At 41.6% G+C, this 22,944-nt stretch overlaps 1 protein-coding gene across 1 annotated transcript in view; it reads left to right on the top strand.

Annotated features, from left to right (window-relative positions):
- The window catches only part of POLR1B (RNA polymerase I subunit B), a 35,117-nt gene that overhangs the window by 9,433 nt on the left and 2,740 nt on the right, over positions 1-22,944 (top strand). Inside the window, 9 exon segments of the mRNA NM_001135328.1 lie at positions 64-287; positions 943-1,114; positions 6,254-6,425; positions 7,636-7,917; positions 12,695-12,828; positions 16,308-16,478; positions 17,086-17,242; positions 20,870-21,066; positions 21,866-22,119. Coding sequence (NP_001128800.1) covers positions 64-287; positions 943-1,114; positions 6,254-6,425; positions 7,636-7,917; positions 12,695-12,828; positions 16,308-16,478; positions 17,086-17,242; positions 20,870-21,066; positions 21,866-22,119 — 1,763 coding nt within the window.

Genomic DNA, 22,944 nt, shown 5'->3' on the forward strand with positions numbered 1-22,944 from the left:
TAGTGAATAGATAAAATATTTTAGTTATTAGTGAGCAATTAAACTTTTTATTTTCTATTGTAGGCACTTGTCAGCTTTTCTGATTATCAGATCTTTCAGGAGCTCATCAAAGGAAAAGAGGATGATTCTTTCCTTAGGAACTCTGTTTCTCAGATGTTAAGGATTGTAATGGAAGAGGGTTGTTCGACACAAAAACAGGTCCTTAACTACCTAGGTGAATGCTTCAGAGTAAAACTCAATGTTCCTGACTGGTATCCAAATGAGCAAGCTGCGGAGTTCCTGTTCAAGTATGTGTGCTTCGTCTAAACTATTTTTGGAGGGGTGGAGGGCTGTCAGTGGTTCTTTGTATTGGTTGCAGTTTGGGCAGGCGAGTCATTTGGGAATGAGAATGAATCTTGGGGTAGAATTCTGGTCCTTGCTAGCCGGGGGCTACCTTTGTTTTTGTGGCCCTCCTTACTTGTATTTTTTTAGTAGTCGTGTTTTATTTTATAGTACTTTTTAACTTTTATTTTGAAATCATTTCAGACTTCCAGAATAATGTCCAAATAGTACATTGGATTCTTATATTCACTAATTGTGAACATTTCATTCATTTACATTTACTTTTTTACTTTCTGTGTACACAGATGTACATTTTTCTTCTGTATGGTTTGAAAGTTGCAGGGATTGTGTCTCTTTATTTCTCCAAAGCAAGGACGTTGTCTTATATAACCACTGTATAATTACTAAAGAAGCCAGCTCCATACTGGTGCTGTCCAGTGCATAGCCACCAGCCATATGATAAACACTTCAAATGTGGCCAGTGCAGCTCAAAAACTGAATGCTTAATTTTATTTAATTAAAGTTAAGTAAGCATGAGTTGGGGATCTTGGTTAATAGAAAATTAAGTAGTATTACCAACTGAATTGTTTGAAGCTTTTTTTTTTTTTTCTGTTTTCACAGCCAGTGCATCTGTATCCACTTGAAATCCAATACTGAAAAGTTTTATATGCTTTGTCTCATGACGCGAAAGCTCTTTGCTTTAGCCAAAGGAGAGTGCATGGAGGACAATCCTGATAGTTTAGTGAACCAAGAAGTCCTCACACCGGGTCAGCTCTTCCTTATGTTCCTGAAGGTAAATGCGTGCTATGTCCACCCTTGGCCAGTGGTACCACTTGTGGAATGGTGTGACTTTGTCCAGCAGTACTGTTTTCTGCATGTTTATAGTTTCTAGTTTTGGCATTTTATGTGGTCTCTTTTTTGTTTGTTCATTTAGCAGTAAGGGAGTCAGAAATCCTAGCTTAACACCAGGTTTGGAAATTTGCTTGATATTTTTATATAAAGATCACATCAAATCTTGGTCACAGTGTTAATGATAAAAAGCAAATGGCCTATATTCATACATATGGTTGATCCTTATTATTTGTAGATTCTGTATTTGTGAATTCGCTCACTGGCTAAAATTTATTTGTAACCTTAATGTCACTACTCGGTGCTTTCATGATTATTCATACACATGAGCAGAGCAGTGAAGAATTTGGGTCTCCTGAGACAAATGTTACAGCTGAGGCGGGGCAGGGTGATGCTCTGCTTTCCTGTTTCAGCTCATACTATAAAGAGGGCCCTTTTTGAGGTGTATTCAGTGCTATGTTTTTCACATTGTCGTGTTTCTTCTTAGTGACTTTTTTTTTTTTTTTTTTGAGACAGGGTCTCAGCCTCAACCTCAACCTCCCAGGCTCAAGCAATCCTCCCACCTCAGCCTCCTGAGCAGCTGGGACTATAGACATTCACTACCACACCCGGCTAATTTTTAATTTTTTTTGTAGAAACAGGGTCCCACTGTGTTGTACAGGCTGATCTCAAACTCCTAGGCTCATGTGATCCTCCCATTTCAGCCTCCCAAAGTGATAGGATTGGAGACATGAGCCACTGTGCCTGGCCAGTTTTTGCTGTTTATAACGGTCCCCAAGCATAGCACCGAAGTACTGTCTAGTGTTCAGTGTTAATGAATTAACAAGGTATGTTAAATAAGGTGCCTTTCAAGAAAAGCTTGCATTAAACAAGATTGTATGGTTGATCCGTTGACCAGAATGTTATGACCAGAGACTTGCAGGAACCCAGCCCTGTATTTTTGCCCAGGAGCAGTGGTTTCGTATGTGTTAATTCAGTGTTCACTAGAACATAACTACTGTGAGTAGTGAAATTTGACTGTAGATGTATATAGAGAGAAAATTGGCATGGCACAAAAGATGATTTCATAAGAATGTTGATGCAGTGGCATTTTATATTTTGCATCGTATCCCCAAAAAGATGTAATCTAAGAGGTAATGTATTGTGTTTTTAGTAGAGATGGGGTTTCACCATGTCAGCCAGGCTGGTCTTGAACTCCTGGCCTCAGGTGATCCACCTGCCTCAGCCTCCCAAAGTGCTGGGATTACAGGTGTGAGCCACTGTGCCTGGCTTCTAATTTATTTTATTTTGTTTTGAGAAAGAGTCTTGCTCTGTCTCCCAGGCTGGAGTGCAGTGCCATGATCTCGGCTCACTGCAACTTCTGCCTCCTGGGTTCAAGCGATTCTCCTGCCTCAGCCTCCCGGGTATCTAGGATTACAGGCACGTGCCACCATGCCTGGCTACTTTTTTTATTTTTAGTAGAGACGGGATTTCACCATGTTGGCCAGGCTGGTCTCGAACTCCTGACCTCAAGTGAGCCACCCGCCTTGGCCTCCCAAAATGCTGGGATTACAGGCGTGAGCTACCACGCCCGGCCTTCTAATTTCTTATCTAGGTGGTAATTCTTATTTATATTCTCCCCAAAAGGTAATAATCTTCGTTTCTGTTTGCTCTGTGTCCATAAAATTAGATTGAAAAATTTCAGCAGCCTAGAATTTTCCTGACAAAAATTGAAAGCAGGTAGCATAAGTTTTCTCTTATTAATTTAATCTGTTATTAAATTAAAGATTTCAAGTAAAGGTTAATTTACATTTCCCATCTACTTAAAGTGAAGCATGGTGGGCTCATTGTATTCCACACTTAGAAATGTGTCTTCATTCCACATCAATTCCTAATTAGGAAAAAAAAGAAAAGAAAAAGAAATGAGACTGGGGGTACAGTAGCTCATGCCTATAATCCCAGCTCTTTGGGAGGCTGAGGCAGAAGGGTAACTTGAGCCCAAGGAGTTTGAGACCAGCCTGGACAACATAGAGAGATTGCTACAGAAATAATAAAAACTATTAGCAGTGGCCGGGTGCAGTGGCTCACACCTATAATCCCAGCACTTTGAGATGCCAAGGTGGGTGGATCTCCTGAGCTCAGGAGGTCAAGACTAGCCTGGGCAACATGGCAAAACCCTGTCTTTACAAAAAATATAAAAATTAGCTGGGCACGCTGGCATGCTCCTACAATCCCAGCTACTCAGGAGGCTGAGGCAGGAGAATTGCATGAGCCTGGGAGACGGAGGTTACAGTGAGCTGAGATCACGCCACTGCACTCCAGCCTGGGTGACAGAGCAAGACCCTGTCTCCAAAAAAAAACTGTTAGCTGGGCATGGTGGTACATGACTGTGGTCCCAGCCACTTGCGAGGCTGAGGTGGGAGGATCCCTGAGCCCAAGAGGTCAAGGCTGCAATAAGGGGTGATCATGCCACTGCACTCTAGCTTGGGCAAAAGAGCAAGACCTTATCTCAAAAAGAAAAAAATGCCTAGTGCAGTGGTTCACACCTGTAATCCCAGCACTTTGGGAGGCCAAGGTGGGAGGATCACTTGAGCCCAGGAGTTTGAGACCAATCTGGGCAAACAGCCCAGAGACAAAATCTCGTCTCTACAAATAATTTTTTAAAAATTTAGCCAGGCCTGGTGGGCCATGCCTGTGGTCCCAGCTACTCAGCAGGCTGAGGTAAGAGGATTGCTTGAGCCCAGGCGGCGGAGGGTGCAGTGTGCTGTGATCACGCCATTGCACTCCAGCCTAAGTGACAGAGCAAGACCCTGTCTCAACAGAAAAAAGAAAAGAAATGAGTCTTCTGTAGCAAGGCATTACTAAGGTGATCTGTTTCAGCAATGAGAGAAACAAAGGGAAAATTGGGGCTTTTTCAGAGAATTCATTGCCGAGTATCTGATTTCCTTACCAGCTAGAGTTACTACATTACTTGAGTAATGTAGTACTACCTTTGAGTTTGGAGCATAAAAACAATCTTCAGAAGATACATGACCATGACATAGGATGAATTATAGACTGTTAAAAATTCACATTGTATTTACATTGAAATAAGCAATATAAAATTGAAAAATAGCAACCGTATTTTGTGTATTATTTGTAGATTAACCATAAAACACTTGAGTTAGCTTTTCTGGCTTTGATTTTAAACCCAAATAATGAAGTAGACATAGTTATGGAAAAAAGGCAGAAGAACACAAATAAATCAGTTGTCAGGATCCAGGGCTTCTTATTCCATCTCGACTGTGAAGATAAAGTGTTCAGTGTACACCTGATAAAAATATTTATGACACAGGAAGATGTAGGCTCAAGAAAGGAATCTAAACAGCAACCAGCAGAGGTGGAGCAGTGATGCCAGGCTCTTCCATTCAAACTTGATCCTCTAGGTTCACTTGATAGAGACCAAACCTACGTTAACACCCTTGTTGGGTGAGCTAACAGCTTCCTTCACTCTCTGGTAATTTCCTTATCTGTACATTACAGATTTTTAGCAGTGTACTTACAAATCCTACTAGTGTGTTGTCAGTTGTGATATTCATTGTAACATTTTATAAAATATATTCCTTCTTCCCACACCTCTCCAAAATTTATTCCTTCCAAGTACTGAAAATTTAATATTACTGCACCACACAGTGACATTAAATGCAGTGTCAGTGCCAGAGAATATACAGAAATGAAATGTGTCACTTCAAGTGCTGTCTTCTGGAAGAATAGTTAGGTCTTTCAAGTGTGAGTGTTCAAACACTGGTAGTTTGAAGAGGTGGATTATCAATAGTCAATGGCTAATGTGTTGACTCAGGGGCCTGCTGGAAAACGCATACAGTGATTAAGTGACCTATGTACATCTTCCAGGTTTTCTTCCAAATATCAAATATAGGAGAGAACCTATTTCAAACATTCTCTTAGGTATTTTCAATGGTTTCTGAACCACCCATAGGAAGTGCTGATGGTGTATAGTCTTTTTTTCTTTTATTTTTAGTTGACATGTAATAACTACATATTTATGGGGTATGCAGTGATATTTCCATATATGTAAATAATGTATAATGATCAAATCAGAGTAACACATTCATCACCTCAAACATGTATCATTTTTTTGTGTTGTGAACGTTCAAAATGCCCTCTTCTAGCTTTTTGAAAATATACAACAAGGCTGGGCCTGGTGGCTCACGCCTGTAATCCCAGCACTTTGGAAGCTGAGGCAAGAGGATTGCTTGAGCCCAGGAGTTTGAGACCAGCCTAGGCAACAAAGTGAGACCCCATCTCCACAAAAAAAATTTAAAAATTAGCCAGGCATGGTGGCACATACCTATGGTCCCACCTACTCAGGAGTTTGAGGCAGGGGGATCCCTTGAACCCAGGAGGTTGAGGCTGCGGTGAGAAAATATACAACAAATACACTTAACTGTATTCAACCTAAGTGCTGCAGAATACCAGAACTCATTCCTCCAATCTAGCTGTAATTTTGGAATTGGAGGCTGCTTTAGCCATTTCACTGAGTGTTGGCAGCATAGATTAAGATGGACTGTGTAGTTCGTGTGATTGTTTTTAGGTGTATAACAAGTATAATGGGTGAAGGAGGGTGTGACATTGAAGAGCTATCCTTTCTGCACCTGAAAAGCCCTCTTTCAGGTTTTTGGTTTTGATGTATGTTAGTAGACCTTTGTTAAAGATTGTACAGATTACATGGGAATAAATATGAAGTTTGTGATAATTGAAACACATACTATTTTATTTTATTGAGAATAGGGTCTTGCCCTGTTTCCCAGGCTGGAGTGCAGTGGCACAATCATGGCTCACTGAAGCCTTAGGCTCCTGGACTCAAGTGATCCTTCTGCCTCAGCCTCCCAAGTAGCTGGAACTACAGGCATGCCCCACCCCTCACCCCACGCCCTTCTGGCTAATTTTTAAATTTTTTGTAGAGACAGGGTTTTGTTTCACCATTTTGCCCAGTCTCATGTTGAACTCTTGGTCTCAAGCGATCCACCCAATCCTGGGATTATAGATGTGAGCCACCACACCTGGCTCACATACTATTTTATATTAATTTTTTTTCTTATTTCAGGAAAAACTGGAAGGTTGGTTAGTGTCTATTAAAATAGCTTTTGATAAGAAGGCTCAGAAGACCAATGTTTCCATGAACACTGACAATTTGATGAGGATTTTTACAATGGGAATAGACCTTACAAAACCATTTGAATACCTTTTTGCTACTGGGAATCTGCGTTCTAAAACAGGTAAAATTAAGTAGATCGTTTTAGTTATGTTTTTCACATTATTTGCTTAATGTAGATTTGCCTGTCCCTGAGAGTTCTTTTTAAAAGCAAACCCCCTCAAAAAAGTAAATTTCTCATAACTATGACTTTGGCAACTATCGGTCTGAAGGGCTTTAGACAAGGTGTCTGTATGCTAAAATTTAATTCAAATAACCGAATACATTTTCTCTGCTTCCTTCTAGAAAATGAAAGACCACTTAGACCTCTGAGGAAGGCTTACGTAACAGGAATTCTGGATGGGTTGCTGTACATGCCCATCTCTAAACCAGTTGCCTTGCCTCAGAGTGACCTGAGAGGCCAGGTGTGGTGGCTCATGCCTATAATCCCAACAGTTTGGGAGACCAAGGTAGGAGGGTCGCTTGAGCCTAGGAGGTCAAGGCTGCAGTGAGCTGTGATTGCACCACTGTACTCCAGCCTGGTGACAGAGTGAGACCCTGTCTCAATGAAAAAGAGAATGACCCTAGAAACTTAAAAAGTGGTAATTGGGAATCCAGAATTTTTTTTTTTTTCTTTTTTGAGTCAGGGTCTCACTCTGTCACCCAGTCTAGAGTGCAGTGGCAGGATCATGGCTCACTGCAGCCTTGACTTCCCAGGCTCAGGTGATCCTCCCACATCAGCCCCACGAGTAGTTGTGACTACAAGCATAAGCCACCACACCTGGCTAATTTTGTATTTTTTGTAGAGATGGGGTTTCGCTATGCTGCTGAGGCTGGTCTGGAACTCTTGAGCTCTGGTGAACCACCCACCTTGGCCTCCCAAAGTGCTGGGATTATAGCATGAACCACTGTGCCTGGCCCTTTTTTTTTTTTTTAAAACCCATGTTACTGATGCCGATTCTTTCATTAGCCTGCTTACTTGGTTGTCTATTATCTGACCCGCTCAGATGAATTTAACTACTTGCTGTTTTATTAACTCATTTAATGTTCACCCACAAAGGAGGTCATAGAGGAGACAGGGAACTAGTTGGGGCTAATACAGTTTGTGAAATCTGGGGATTATTTTACATATTTTTTGTGAACTCTTTTACACTCATCAGAGCTAGGAGAATAAATGTTGTAATAATTCATTCTATGATCTGTAGAGTGCTCTGAGGTTTTGTTGTCATAAAGCCTCAAAAATTTCCGTTTTTTAAAAGATTGGCCCATTTTTGAATGACTTTTGTTTTATTAAGGTCTTGGCCTCCTACAAGATTCTGGACTTTGTGTTGTGGCTGACAAGCTGAACTTCATACGCTACCTCTCCCATTTCCGCTGCGTGCACAGAGGGGCTGATTTTGCCAAGATGAGGACCACCACAGTACGCAGGCTGCTGCCAGAGTCCTGGGGCTTCCTTTGTCCCGTGCATACCCCAGACGGGGAGCCCTGTGGCCTGATGAACCACCTAACTGCCGTATGTGAGGTTGTCACACAGTTTGTGTATACGGCATCTATTCCAGCTTTACTGTGCAACTTGGGTATGTAGTGTACAGTGATAAACATCTTGTTTGGTTATGTGTGTTTTGTTTTTTGTTTTTTGTTTTTTTTTTGTTTGTTTGTTTTGAGATGGAGTCTTGCTCTGTCGCCCAGGCTGGAGTGCAGTGGCACCATCTCGGCTCACTGCAAGCTCCGCCTCGTGGGTTCACGCCATTCTCCTGCCTCAGCCTCCCGAGTAGCTGGAACTACAGGCGTCTGCCACTACGCCCGGCTAATTTTTTGTATTTTTAGTAGAGACAGAGTTTCACCATGTTAGCCAGGGTGGTCTCGATCTCCTGACCTCATGATGTGCCTGCCTCGGCCTCCCAAAGTGTTGGGATTACAGTTGTGAGCCACCGCACCTGGCCAAGGTTACATGGTTTTTAACCTGTTAAGTTGTGCTGCTTTTGGAGAGTCAGCAGAGATTTTCTATAAGAATTCTTTTTTACTCTTCTGTGCAGGAGTTGGGCTGCTTTCTTGGCTCCTCTATAGAAGGCTGAATGCATTCTTTGAAAGTGAAAACAGGAGAAACTAAGTGTTATAGGTGTTTTGTTTTCTTTGGGGGAAAAAAAAAGATAATGGAAGTGAGGATCGCTTGAGACCAGGGGTTTGAGGCTGCAGTGAGCTGTGATTGTGCCGCTGCTGCACTTTAGACTGGGTGGGAAAGTAAGATCCTATTTCCAGAATGAAAAATAAATGAATAAGAATGATGCCAAAGCATTTGAAATAGACTAGTCGTTAATATTGGAAGTATAGAAGCTATTGAGTAGTTTTTTGGGTCATTTCTTCTTGCATCTCTTGGTGGACCTTTGCATTTCTAAATAGAAAACAGTGTTGGTTTGCAGGAGGACAGTTTAAAAGGAGGTTTTCCAGTCTACCTGATGTTACCAGATACATAACCTTTTTTCCTGATAACCTTAAAGCTGCTGTCTGTCTCTGTTTGGCTTGATACTTGGTTTGAATTTACCTTCATACCTAAAGATGTCAGCCTTCTCTGCAGTCTTCTAGTCCCAGGGTTCTCTATTTATGATTTGGAGACTAGAAATGTTCTGTCTTTGGTGGTCTGTGGACAGGGTCCTCAGTGGGATTAATATTTATACAGTAAAACTTCTAGTTCATGGGGATCAGATGATAGGTGTTCTCAAGCAACTAGAAGGGCATTGACTCAAGAAAGTTCTGCTTAAAAGTACTTCTCCCAATTAGAGTGGCCTGGCCGGGCGTGGTGGCCCATGCCCGTAATCCCAGCACTTTGGGAAGCCAAGGTGTACAGATCACTTGAAGTCAGGAGTTTAAGACCAGCCTGGCCAACATGGCGAAACCCCATCTCTACTAAAAATACACACACACAAAAATTAGCTGGGTGTGGTGGCATGTGCCTGTGGTCCCAGCTACTCAGGAAGCTGAGGCAATAGAATCGCTTGAATCCAGGAGGTGGAGGTTGCAGGGAACCAGGATTGCACCACTGCACTCCAGCCTGGGTGACAGAGTGAGACTCCATCTAAAAAAAAAAAGAGAGAGAGAGTGGCCTGTAAGAAGAGGGCCCCACAGAAAGTAATCAAGAAATACTCAAGATTCAGAAGATGTAATCAGTGTAATTTGAAGGTTTATCCTCTACGAGGAAAAGAATTTTGTTACTGGTGATTCAAAATGTCAAAGTCCAGGAGAGGGTAGAAAGGAGAAAAGAAAAAGTAGAGAGGTAGAAAATATATCCAACTGCAGAAAAAGAGATGAGGAAGGGTTTTTTGCTCTGGCACTGGAGAAGAAGACAGAATCGCTACCTAACTTTCAATAGAGATGTTCATATTGTGGTGACAGATGAAACACGAGGTGGGTAACTTGTGACACTCTAACAAACACTTGATGTCTTCAGAATGTATTTATGGTTTATGGAAGAGTGTTCTTTTTTTACTTAATTTCAGTTGATTCTCATTATTTGCAGTACTCATCTTTAAAGTCACCAGTGAATATTGAACCATTGTGCCTAGGGGAAATACTGGGTAAGGTTCCTTTGAGCCTTGGGTTACAACATTTTTGTTAGTTGATCAATATATAGCCTTGTTTTTGGTGTGTTTCTGTTGAAAGACACCCTTTAAAAATATATATTGTTCATGTGGTAACATTGAATTCTCAGCCAACAGCACTGTAATTATAGGCTTATCTAACACACATTGTTTTCTGTTAGGCACATCACAACCTTTTTGCATTTATGAACACTAGGCAGCACTTCAGTGCTGCACTCGGAGGCAATTTTTTTTTTTTTTTTTTTTTTTGTAGAGATGGGGTCTTGCTACGTTATCCAGGCTGGTCTTGAACTCCTGGCCTCAAGCATTCCTTCTGCCTTGGCCTCCCAAAGTGCTGGGATTACAGGTGTGAGCCACCATGCCAGGCTTGGAAGCTGTTATTTAAACAGTGAAATCACACCAACAAAAAGCACAAAAATGCTGAAAACGTGCCAGTGAACAGACTGGCAAGGGACACTTGTTTACAGTATGAGCTGACAAGAGGGCATGGCATCGTCTTGTTTGACTTCAGCTGCGGGGAGCGTCTGCATCAGGGGACTCAAAGTTTTTTGCTGCATGTTCTGAAATGACTTTGAAAGCATCCCCAGTATTAATTTTGTGGTTACAGAGATAATGTAGCAAGTAGGCAAATGTGCACATAATGAGGATCAACTGTAATTACATTTTGGGGGTTAATGCATTTAATGCATTTAGGTGGCTTAGAAATAAAAATATTGACATACAGTGAAATACTCCCTCCCATAGGCCCCTGTCCCCTTGCTACTTCTTTCCTGTCTGTTCTTGCTGAAGCGATTTAAACTTCCACAAGCAATACCAAAGCCTTCAGGCTTACCCCGGAGATATTGCAGGTTTGGTTCCAGAGCGCTGCAATAAAGTGAGCCACATGAATTTCTCAGTTTCCCACAGTGCATATGAAAGTTATGTTTACACTATGCTGTAAATATTTCAATTTTAAGAATACTTTATTGCTAAAAAATATTAAATCATCTGATCCTTCAGTAAGTTGTAATCTTTTTGCTGGTGGAAGGTCTTGCCTCAATGTTGCTGGCTGCTGACTGATCCAGGCGGTGGTTGCTGAAGGTTAGGATGGCTTGTGACAATTTCTTTTCTTTTTTTTTTTTGTTTTTTTTGAGACAAAGTTTCGCTCTTGCCCAGGCTGGAGTGCAATGGCGCGATCTTGGCTCACCGCAACCTCCACCTCCCGGGTTCAAGTGATTCTCCCGCCTCAGCCTCCTGAGTAGCCGGGACCACAGGCATGCACCATCATGCCTGGATAATTTTTTTTTGTATTTTTAGTAGCGACTGGGGTTTCTCCATGTTGGTCAGGTTGGTCTCGAACTCGCGACCTCAGGTGATCTGCCCGCCTTGGCCTCCCAAAGTGCTGGGATTACAGGTGTGAGCGACTGCACCTGGCCGGCTTGTGACAATTTCTTTTTTTTCTTTTTTTTTTTTCTTTTTTTTCTGAAACGGAGTCTTGCTCTGTCACCCAGGCTGGAGTGCAGTGTCGTGATCTCGGCTCACTGCAAGCTCTGTCTCCCAGGTTCACGCCATTCTCCTGCCTCAGCCTCCCGAGTAGCTGGGACTACCGGCGCCCGCCACCATGCCTGGCTAATTTTTTTGTATTTTTGTAGAGACGGGGTTTCACCGTGTTAGCCAGGATGGTCTCGATCTCCTGACCTCGTGATCCACCCGCCTCTGCCTCCCAAAGTGCTGGGATTGCAGGCGTGAGCCACTGCGCCCGGCCTGTGACAATTTCTTAAAATAAAACAAAGAAGTTTGCCACACCAATTGAATGTTCCTTTCACGAAAGATTTCTCTGTAGCATGTGATGCTGTTTGATAGCATTTTACCCACAGAGGAGATTATTTCCAAGTTGCAGTCAGTCCCCTCAAACCCTGCCGCTGTTTTATCAACTAAGTTTATGAAATAATCTAAATCCTTTATTGTCATTTCAACAATGTTTACAGCATCTTCTCATTTCTTGAGATCCCATCTCAAGAAACCACTATGCTGGGCACAGTGGCTCAGGCCTGTAATTCCAGCACTTTGGGAGGCCAAGGCGAGAGGACTGCTTGATCCCAGGAGTTCGAGACCAGCCTAGGCAACATAGGGAGACCCTGTCTCTACAAAAAAAAAATTTTAAAATTAGCCAAGCATGATGGCACACACCTGTCAGCTACTCGGGAGGCTGAGGTGGGAGGACTGCTTAAATCCGGGAGATTGAGGTTGCAGTGAGCCATGATCATGCCACTGCACTGCAGCCTGAGCGACAGAGCAAGACCCTGTCTCAAAAACAAAACAAACACATTTTTTTTGCTCCTCCTCCAAGAAGCAATTCCTCATCCATTCAGTTTGATTATGGGATTGCAGCAATTCACTCACAGCTTCAGGCTCTACTTCTAATTCTAATTGTCTTGCTATTTCTACCACATCTACAAGTCCAGTAGTAACATCAGAGATCACTAATCACAGATCACCATAACAGATATAATAATAATAATATTTGAAATATTGCAAGAATTACCAAAATGCCGGCACAGAGACACAAAGGGAACACTTGTTGTTGGAAAAATGGCATTGATAAGCCTGCTTGAAATATCTGAAGTGCAGTTAAAAGAAATAATGCCTGTACCTGTTATAGAGACAAGGATAATTTGATATCTGAACTGATACAGCAGCTGTTGACCCCATCTGGAGGGAATCTGGAATGTTGGATGAAGCATTCTGATGTGATTGTGCTGTTTGTTCCCTTTACCAGGGGTCACTCCCATTGATGGAGCTCCCCACCGATCATACAGTGAGTGCTACCCTGTCCTGCTGGACGGCGTCATGGTTGGCTGGGTGGATAAGGAGCTTGCTCCAGGCATCGCAGATTCTCTTCGTCATTTTAAGGTGGGCTTGAGGCTTTGTGAATTGTCCTATCCCTTGACCTTAGGTTTTTCAGTTCCTTTCTAGTTTTGGGGTTAACCCCTGGGCGGTCTAGAGTGATCAAGTGGTCAGGGGGTCACAGCGTCCAGAATGCCTGTGCATTCCCTCTGGTGACAGAGGCTTGCCTTATACTGGCCTCATTGGTTGGGGTCAGTGACAGATATTTGACCCATATACATTCTTTGGCAGTTTCATTGAGGCACCTCAGTCTGCTTATCTAACTAATTTTAACTTTTTTTCCCCTTCTTAATACTAGTGGCATATAAGGGATCTCAAAATACAGATATTTCAGTAATATTCAAAATATGCAAGGTAGAAGTTATACCCCATTGCCTCCTAGGTTTTGAAAATATATTTTTAAAAAGTAGAATGACATTCTTTGAATAACTTACCTTTGGGATTTCCTCCTAGCGAAGAGTATTTGTTGCTTTGATAATGGCCATTGAAAGAATTATCCTTTGGCAACAGGCTGAGTTTGTGGTTTATATTCTGTTCTGTGTTTTTATTTTTAAAAAATGTTTAAACTAAATTTTAGTTTTCATTTAAGTGCTCTGTTGGACACTTGAGTTGTTACTACCTTTCGGTCATTGCAAATAATGCTGCTATGAACATGAGTATACCAATATCCATTTAAGTCCTTGTGCTTTTAATTCTTTAATTCTTATATTCCTATAAGTGGAATTGTGGCTCATTTGATATAATTTTACACTTAGAGCAAAGATGTTTAATCAGCACATGGGACCCCCCTGTATACACATTACCCAGATCCACCAGTTGCTATGCTTTGCCCCACATGCTTTATCTTCTGTATATTCTTTATAATTTTTTTCTTTTGAATCATTTGAGAGCAGTATTGAGACATTGTCTCATTTTCCATAAAGATTTTAGCGTACTTTTTCTAAGAACAAGGACTTTCTCTTCAATAACCGCAGTACACTTACGAAAATCAGAGAAGGCCATGTGGGTGGGATCCGTAGTTGATACTCAGATTCCACCAGTTGTCTCAGTAATGCTCTCTTTTTTTTTTCTTTTCTTTTCTTTTTTTTTTTTAAGAGACAGGTCTCACTCTGTTGCCCAGGCTGGAGTGCAGTGGCACAATCACAGCTCACTGCAGTCTTAATGTCCCAGGCTTAAATGATCCTCCCACCTCAGCTTGCCAAGCAGCCTGACCACAGGACTGTACCACTGTGCCCGGCTATCCTGACCCCCAGTCCTTTGGGTTGTTATGGAGGCTTTATTACATAGGATGACTGATGGAATCATTTGCCATTGGTGATTAGCTTAACCTCCAGCCCCTATCCCCTCCCTGGAGGTTGAGGGTGGGGCTGAAAGTCCCAATCCTCTAATCCTGGCTTGGTCTTTCTGGTGACCAGCCCCATCCTGAAGCCACCTAGATGCTGCCAACCACCAGTCTTTTATTTTTATTTTTTTGAGTCAGAGTCTTGTGCCTCAGCCTCCGGAGTAGGCTGAGACTACAGGTGTATACCACCACGCCTGGCTAATTTTTTTTATTTTTAGTAGAGGTGGGGTTTCACCATTTGGGTCAGGCTGGTCTCCTGACCTTAAGTGATCCGCCTGCCTTGGCCTCCCGAAGTGCTGGGAATCACAGCTCTCCTGTAATTTAGGTTTATGTTTTGCTTCCTCATGATGAGATTCAAGATATTTCAGGAAGCATCTGATGTTGGTTTGTCCTGTTACGACTCATGTTAACTGATCCCTTCAAAGTTGTGTTCTTCAGGTTAATTCACTGTACAGTTTCTGTTTTTCTCTGTAATAAGTAACTTATGGAGACATAGTTGAAAGCTATGTGGAGCCCCCTTCCTTCATATTTTCACCCACTAGTTGATGAATTATTTGCTGAATTACTATTCCGTTGGTGGTTCTTTGCTGAGTTAATATTACTGTGATGGTTACCACATGGTGTTTTCCCCCACCAGCATTTTTTCTATGTTTATTAGTTGCTATTCTGTAAGGGAGGGCTTTCTTTTCTATTAGTTGTTCATTTATTTATGTTAGCATAGATTTATAGATGCTTGTTTAATTTTGTGAATATTCTGTTACTACTTATTTCGATGCTCAGAGAGTGTATGAGATTTGATCTAGTGTACAGTTCAGGGTTTTAAGTACATTCATATTGTGCAGTCATCACCATCTTCAGAACTTTCTCATCATCACAAATTGAAACTCTGTAACCATTAAACAGTCATTCCTTTTTTTTTTTTTTTTGAGGCAGAGTCTCGCTCTGTCACCCAGGCTGCAGTGCAAGTGGTGTGATCTTGGCTCACTGCAGCCTCCGCCTCCCAGGTTCAAGCAATTCTCCTGCCTCAGTCTCCCAAGTAGCTGGGATTACAGGTGCACACCACCACGCCTGGGTAATTTTTGTATTTTTAGTAGAGATGGGGTTTCTCCATGTTGCCCCAGCTGGTCTCGAACTCCTGACCTCAAATGAGCTGCCTGCCTTGTTAGTCTCAGATTTTATCTTTTTTATAGAGAATTTATTTTCATTCTCTTTTTTTTGGTTAGCATTGTGGAGGGTCGGGGGATGAGGACACTTAAGATATGCTCTTTAGTAAATTCCAAGCATGCAATATAGTATTCTTCACTATAGTCACATGCTGTACATGAGATCTCCAGAAACTTAATTCTGTTCCGTAACTGAAGCTTTATACTCTTTGACCAACATCCCCCCATGTCCCCCTCCACCAAACATCCTCTCATTTTTAATGATAATGCATTTAGCTGTGAATCCCCATGAGTTCTGACACATGGGTTTTTTGTTGTTGTTGTTGTTGTTGTTGTTTTCAGGTTTCTGTAATTTAGGTTTTTATTTCTCCTTTCACCCAGGAGTTTGTTGGAGTTTTTTTGTTTTGTTTTTGAGACAGGGTCACTCTGTCACCCAGGCTGGAATGCAGTGGCATGATCATGGCTCACTGCAGCCTCAACCTCCTGGGCTCAAGGTGATCCTCCCACCTCAGCCTCCCAATTAGCTGGGACTACAGGCACGTACCACCACACTCAGGTAATTTTTAAATTTTTGTAGAGACAGAGTTTCATCATGTTGCCCAGGCTGGTCTTGAACTTCTGGGCTCAAGTGATCCACCCACTTTAGCCTCCTAAAGTGCTGGGATTACACGTATAAGCCACCCCCGGCCCACCCATGAGTTTTTGGTTTATTAAATTTACAAATAAAACCAGTAATCTAGTGTATTTTAGATCACAGAGGACAGAATTTCCTTTAGTGTATCGACACGTGCATTCATGGTGTGCTTTATCCTTAGCCTCAGTAGTTAGTGATTTGTCTGCTAGCTGGGATGAGCACCCAAGGAAGTAGGCCTTTTACCATGGCTGAGTGTGGATGAGTGGTATTCCATGGGGCATAAGACTAGCAGCGACAGCCATGGCTGTGGGACAGGTTTGTTAAACTCTGTTTTTGTTAAAAACAGGTGTTGAGAGAGAAAAGAATTCCTCCCTGGACGGAAGTGGTCCTTATACCCATGACAGGAAAACCAAGTCTGTACCCAGGATTGTTCCTTTTTACCACTCCTTGTAGACTGGTACGGCCTGTGCAGAACTTAGAATTGGGCAAAGAAGAGCTAATTGGAACTATGGAACAGGTAAATACATATGTGTGATGGATGAGTGTATGTGCTTGTTTGTATAGTATGCAACTTTCAGATACTTAACTCTTCCTTTATAAAAGGGTTGTTTGTGTTACAACAACAGTTGGACATTTGAAAGAAAGTCAGACTTTCCACCTCCTCTGTGATCAGCACAGAGCAATTTCCATGTCTGATCTCACTCCACAGAACCTGAGAGAGAGCTGGTGGTCACATTACCTGCCTCCCATCTTGTCTAGCTCCCAGAACTCCTTTGTATCTGGCCCTGCCTCAGCCGTGAAGTGAAAACATTCCATTAGATTCACACTCAGTCTTTGCCTACATATTTGCAGTTGCAAAATTATAGGCTTTGTGCTACTTAAAAATTTTTCTTCCTATTCCCCTTCACAATTGGTCTGGGGTAGATTTAGAGTGAGATATGTAAAGCAAGTGGTATTTCTAACTGGTCGCTTCCCTGTGCTTCCCAGTTGATCCCTTCAGCACTCAGGATGCTGGGTGGGGATGGTTTTCTCTTGAGTCTTTGAGTATTGAACTCTGAGAAATGGTAAGAGTAAATGTGTAAGCAGTTGCAGTTATTTTGTGCCTTGGACATCTGCTCTTCCAGATCTTCATGAATGTCGCTATCTTTGAGGATGAGGTTTTTGCTGGAGTTACCACACACCAGGAACTCTTTCCACACAGCCTGCTGAGTGTGATTGCCAACTTCATCCCTTTCTCTGATCACAACCAGAGTCCACGGAACATGTACCAGTGCCAGATGGGTAAGGAAGAGGGATGATGTTATAGTCACAATCAGGAAAGTAAACTTGATACTAGCATACTCTTTTATTGTCCTTATTTACATATGCTGACCATTTGTTCCAAAAATACAGTTTATGGCAAGTTTTTTTTTTTTTCCTGTGCCACAAGCAACCAACCCAGGATCACTCATTGTATTTAGTTGGCATGTCTATTTAGTTTCCTGTAATTTATAAAAGATCTTTAACCATTCTTTGTCTTTGACATTGACATTTTTGAAGAAAAAGGTATAGAATGTCCATAGATTTGGGTGTGCCTGAGGTCTTATTATTTGATTTTTTGAAGAATACAAGCAATTATAGTCACCCGCATATTTGTCACTTCCAATCCTCTTCATTCCTGCTGCAAGATTCAAGTTTTTATTGCATACAATTTTCCTTCAGCCTGATAATCTTCCTTTAGCATTTTTTTATAGTGCAGGTTGCTGGCCACAAATTCTCTTGGTTTTCATTTATCTGAAAATGGCTTTATTTTGCTTCACTTGAAGGAATCTTTCACTGGATATACAATTCTGAGTTGACAGTTATTTTTCTTCCAACACTTAAAAGTTGTTGTTACACTGTCTCTTCTTAGTCTCTGTCATTTCTAGTTAGAAGGCAGCAGTCTTCTGAATATAGTGTGTTTCTTTTTTTTTTTTTTGAGACAGAGTCTTGCTCTATCGCCTAGGCTGGAATGCAGTGGTGTGATCTCGGCTTATTGCAACCTCTGTCTCCTGGGTTCAAGTGATTCTCCTGCCTCAGCCTTCCAAGTAGCTGGGTCTACAGGGACTCACCACCACACCCAGCTAATTTTTGTATTTTCAGTAGAGACGGAGTTTCACCATGTTGGCCAGGCTGGTCTCGAACTCCTGACCTCAGGTCACCTGCCCACTTTGGCCTCCCAAAGTGCTGTATTACGGGCGTGAGCCACTGCGCCCGGCCTCAAATTTGTTTTTTGTTTTTTTAATTTAATTAAATTGCTAAACTCTTCTGTCATTATTTTTAAAAACATTGCTCCTATCCTTTTCTCTCTTTTTTCCCCTTCTATCAGTTATTCATATATTTAAACCTTTTGATATTGTTCCATAAGACATTGAGTTTCTGTTCTCTTTTTTCTTTATTTTCTTCAGATTGGATCTTTTTTTTTTTTTTCCGAGATGGAGCCTTGCTTTGTTGCCCAGACTGGAGTGCAGTGGTACAATCGGCTCACTGCAACCTCTGCCTCCCGTGTTCAATAAATTCTCCTGCCTCAGCCTCCCGAGGAGCTGGCATTACAGGCACACACCTTAGTAGAGACAGGGTTTCACCATGTTGGCCTGGCTGGTCTCAAACTCCTGACCTCAAGTGATCTGCCTGCCTCAGCCTCCCAAAATGCTGGGGTTACAGGTGTGAGCCACTGCACCTGGCCCAGATTGGATTATTTTTATTGACCTATTATCACAGTCACTTTTTATTCTGTCTTCTACTGAATTTTTGCTTACAGTCATGTGCCCTTAACGACAGGGATATCTTCAAAATGAGTCGTATGTGATTTTGTCGTAGTGTGAACATCATAGAGTGAACTTACACAAACCTAGATGGCAGAGACTACTACACACCTAGTATATGGTACAGCCTGTTGCTCCTAGGCTACAAACCTGGGTGGCATGTAACTGTACTGTGTACTGTCTACAGTTGTAAGACAATGGCAAGGATTTGTGTAGCTAAACATAGAAAAGGTACAGTAAAAATATGGGATCACCATAGTATATATGCCATCCTGCATTGACTAAAACATTGTTATGCAGTGCATGACTGTATTTTTCAAGTCCAGCACTTCTACTTGTTTTTTTTTTTTTTTTTTTTCTTTTTTTTTTGAGACACGGTATCGCTCTGTCACCCAGGCTGGAGTGCAGTGGCACGATCTTGGCTCACTGCAACCTCTGCCTCCCCAGTTCAAACGATTCTCCTGCCTCTACCTCCTGAGTAGCTGACATTACAGGCATGTGCCACCATGCCCAGCTAATTTTTTGTATTTTTAGTAGAGACAGGGTTTTATCATGTTGGCCAGGCTGGTCTCAAACTCCTGACCTCAAGTGATCTGCCTGCCTCAGCCTCCCAAAGTGCTGGGATTGCAGGCATGAGCCATTGCGCCTGGCCTGACTTGTTTCTTTTTTTATAGTTTCTTTCTTCTCTAAGATTTCTTATCTTCATTCATTGTGGGCATGTTTTCCTTTATATTTTGAGCATAGTTTTATATGATGGGTGTTGTAAAATCATTATCTGCAGATTCCAATGTCTGGGTCATCTCAGTATCAGTCTTTTTGAGTATAAGTCAAGTTTCACCATTTCTTTGTATGCCCAGTAATATTGGATTGTATTATGAACATTGCGAGGAATATGTTTTAAACCCTGGATCCTGTTAGGGTCCTCTGAAGAGGATTGGTTTTGTTTGTTTTTAGTGTGGTGTTTGGCCTTCAATTACATTTTAATTTTTTTCATTTTATGTCTTTCCTTCTTAATATACAGTCCATCACCTGGCTCAGTGCATGTCACCAAAAATTCTCCAGGGGAAGAGGATTGGTTTTTAGTTTTCACTGGTACTTAACTTGGTGAACATGGCAGTTGAAGTACATTCTTCAGCCTTAGGTGGGCTGCTGTGATCTGTCCCATGCTTGCATAGTTCAGGAGTCCACCAAAGATTTGGACCCAATTTATATGCTGAATTTAAGGGTCTCCCTTTGTGGTTCTCTCATTTCTGAAATGTTCCCCCTTCCCAATTGTTGTCATGCTCAGAACTCTATTTCCTGGTTCTTCAAGCCAGTAAGACTGTGGATTTCTATCTAAGTTGTAGCTGCCACACTGGGCCGTAAGGCAAAAATAAATACATAAATACTTAAAAACCTGGAAATTCACCCAGTGTGTTCCTTTTGTCCAAGTAAAAACTCTTCTCAGCTTCTGACAGCTTTTGGTTACTCTCCAGTGCTATATGTGTAGTTGGGGGTCTGCGTCTTATACTTACGTGCTGAGGGTGGTCTTGTAAGAGTAGCCCTTTATTACTGGAAGCTCTAAGTCTATAATTTTTTTAAAAATTTCACTTGTATTTATATTTTAAAATCATTTTGTTGTGAAATGATTATACTGTGAGGTAGTACACAGAGGAATCTCACCCCATATTCCACTACTTAGAATTAAATACATATTCCGCTGTAAGAAAGTAATCTAATTACATAATAATTACTATCCCCTTTTCTCCCACCAGTAGTGATATCCTGTAATTTGTGTACTTCCTTTCTGTCCCCTTCTAAAGCTTTTATTACATCATACATATATCCATAAACTAAGTATAGAATTGTTTGGGGGTGTTGCAAATGCACATAAATCGTATCATATTAAATGTCAGTCTGCACTTTCTCCCACTCAGCATGGTTTTCCTGGTCTGGTCACGTTGATACATTTAGGTTTACTTCATTTTCACAGCTTATGTATTAGTCTAAAGTAAGCATAACTACCATGATTATTTATTTATTCATTTTCCTCTGATGAATATTTAGTTGTTTCCAGTGTTGTGTATCACACCTATAATCAAGATGAAAGAAGCAGAAAATGCTAAGATGTTTTTTCTCCATGTAGGTAAGCAAACTATGGGCTTTCCACTTCTCACTTATCAAGACCGATCGGATAACAAACTATATCGTCTTCAGACTCCTCAGAGTCCCTTGGTGAGACCCTCCATGTATGATTATTATGACATGGATAACTATCCAATTGGGACCAATGCCATCGTTGCTGTGATTTCTTACACTGGCTATGATATGGAAGATGCCATGGTAAGTTTTACCGGGAAATATTGTTCCAATCTTTTTATTTTTTAACTTGTTTGTTTACTGTGAAATCACTGAAGGAATATTTTTGTGTACCCAAGTACCTAGTATTTGGCACATGATGTTCTATTAAATGATTAGTTCTTAGTCTAAGTTGAAAGTGGGCGAGCCTTGAGGAATATCCACTAAATATTCAGATACACATATGTCTTGCATATTTGAGTGCATATTATGAGTAAATTTTGAAGTTTGGTTTTGGATCTATCTACCTTTTATATTTAAGTATGATTAGATTTTAAGCTATTTCTGTGTGCCTGGGTTTTGTTTTTCTTGTTTTTTGTTTGTTTGTTTGTTTTTTATTTTTGAGACGGAGTCTTGCTTTGTTGCCCAGGCTGGAGTGCAGTGGCACGATCTTGGCTCACTGCAACCTCCACCTCCTGGGTTCAAGCAATTCTCCTGCCTCAGCCTCTCGAGTAGCTGAGACTACAGGCACCCGCCACCATGCCTGGCTAATTTTCGTATTTTTAGTAGAGATGGGGTTTCACCATGTTGGCCAGGCTGGTCTCGAACTCCTGACCTCAAGTGATCCACCTGCCTTGGCCTCCTAAAGTGCTGGAATTACAGGCGTGAGCCACCATGCCCAGCCATGTCTGGGTTTTTGTAGTTAGTATCAGTGATTTGGAAAATGTGAGGAAAGTTAAAATGTGATGCCAGTTATCCTAAACCAAGTATTATAGTCCTACCTAGTTTTATTTTGAAAATCCTCACTTGGCCTCAGTCTTTTAACGATTCTTTTACTTCACAGATTGTGAATAAGGCCTCTTGGGAACGAGGCTTTGCCCATGGAAGTGTCTACAAGTCTGAGTTCATAGACCTCTCTGAAAAAATTAAACAAGGAGATAGTAGCCTGGTGTTTGGAATGAAACCTGGTGACCCACGCATTTTGCAGAAGTTAGATGACGATGGATTGCCGTTTATAGGAGCAAAACTGCAGTATGGAGATCCATATTACAGCTACCTAAACCTCAACACTGGAGAAAGTTTTGTGATGTACTATAAGTAAGTTTGGGCATCCAAGCTGGTTTTTTTTGTTTTGAGACGGGGTCTCAGTGTGTCAGCCAGGCTGGAGTGCAGTGGAGTGATCTCAGCTCACTACAACCTCCACTTCCCGGGCTCAAGCAATCCTCTCGCCTCAGCCTTCAAGTAGCTGGGACTACAGGCACGGACCACCATGCCCAGCTAATTTTTTGTATTTTTAGTAGAGACGGTTTCGCCCTGTTGCCCAGGCGGGTCTCGAACTCCTGGGCTCAAGTGATCCACCTGCTTCAGCCTCCCAAAGTGCTAGGATTACAGGCGTTAGCCACCATGCCTGGCCTATTTGTGCTTTTTTTAAAAACTGTATTATCCAAACTTTGTCATGTTTCTCATATACAATGTTAGCAATGTTTCCTAGCCAAAATGTTGAGCTCTTACCTCTTATTAGAAATGTCTTATTTTAGCTTATTTTACAATATAATTTATTTCAATAGGCCTTCATAATAATTTTTCAGTTGCCTTTGTTGCTAGTTTTCTTTCAGATGAACATAATTCTGTAGTGAATATCACCAATAGCTCTATTCATACCATCTCTGTTTGTATTGGAGAATAAAGGTAAGAATGAGTTTTGCAGGCCAGGCACAGTAGTTCACACCTGCAATCCCAACACTTTGGGAGACCAAAACAGGAGGATCCCTTAAGCACAGGAGTTCATGATCAGTCTGGGCAATGTAGTGGGACCCTATCTCTACAAAAAATTTAAAGATTGGCCAGGCCTGGTGGCATATACCTGTAGTCCCAGCTACTCAGGAGGCTGAGGTGGGAGGATTGCTTGAACCCGGAAAGTGA

The sequence above is a fragment of the Pongo abelii genome, chromosome 12 (assembly GCF_028885655.2).
Source record: "Pongo abelii isolate AG06213 chromosome 12, NHGRI_mPonAbe1-v2.0_pri, whole genome shotgun sequence".
In the NCBI taxonomy this organism is placed as follows: Eukaryota; Metazoa; Chordata; class Mammalia; order Primates; family Hominidae; genus Pongo; species Pongo abelii.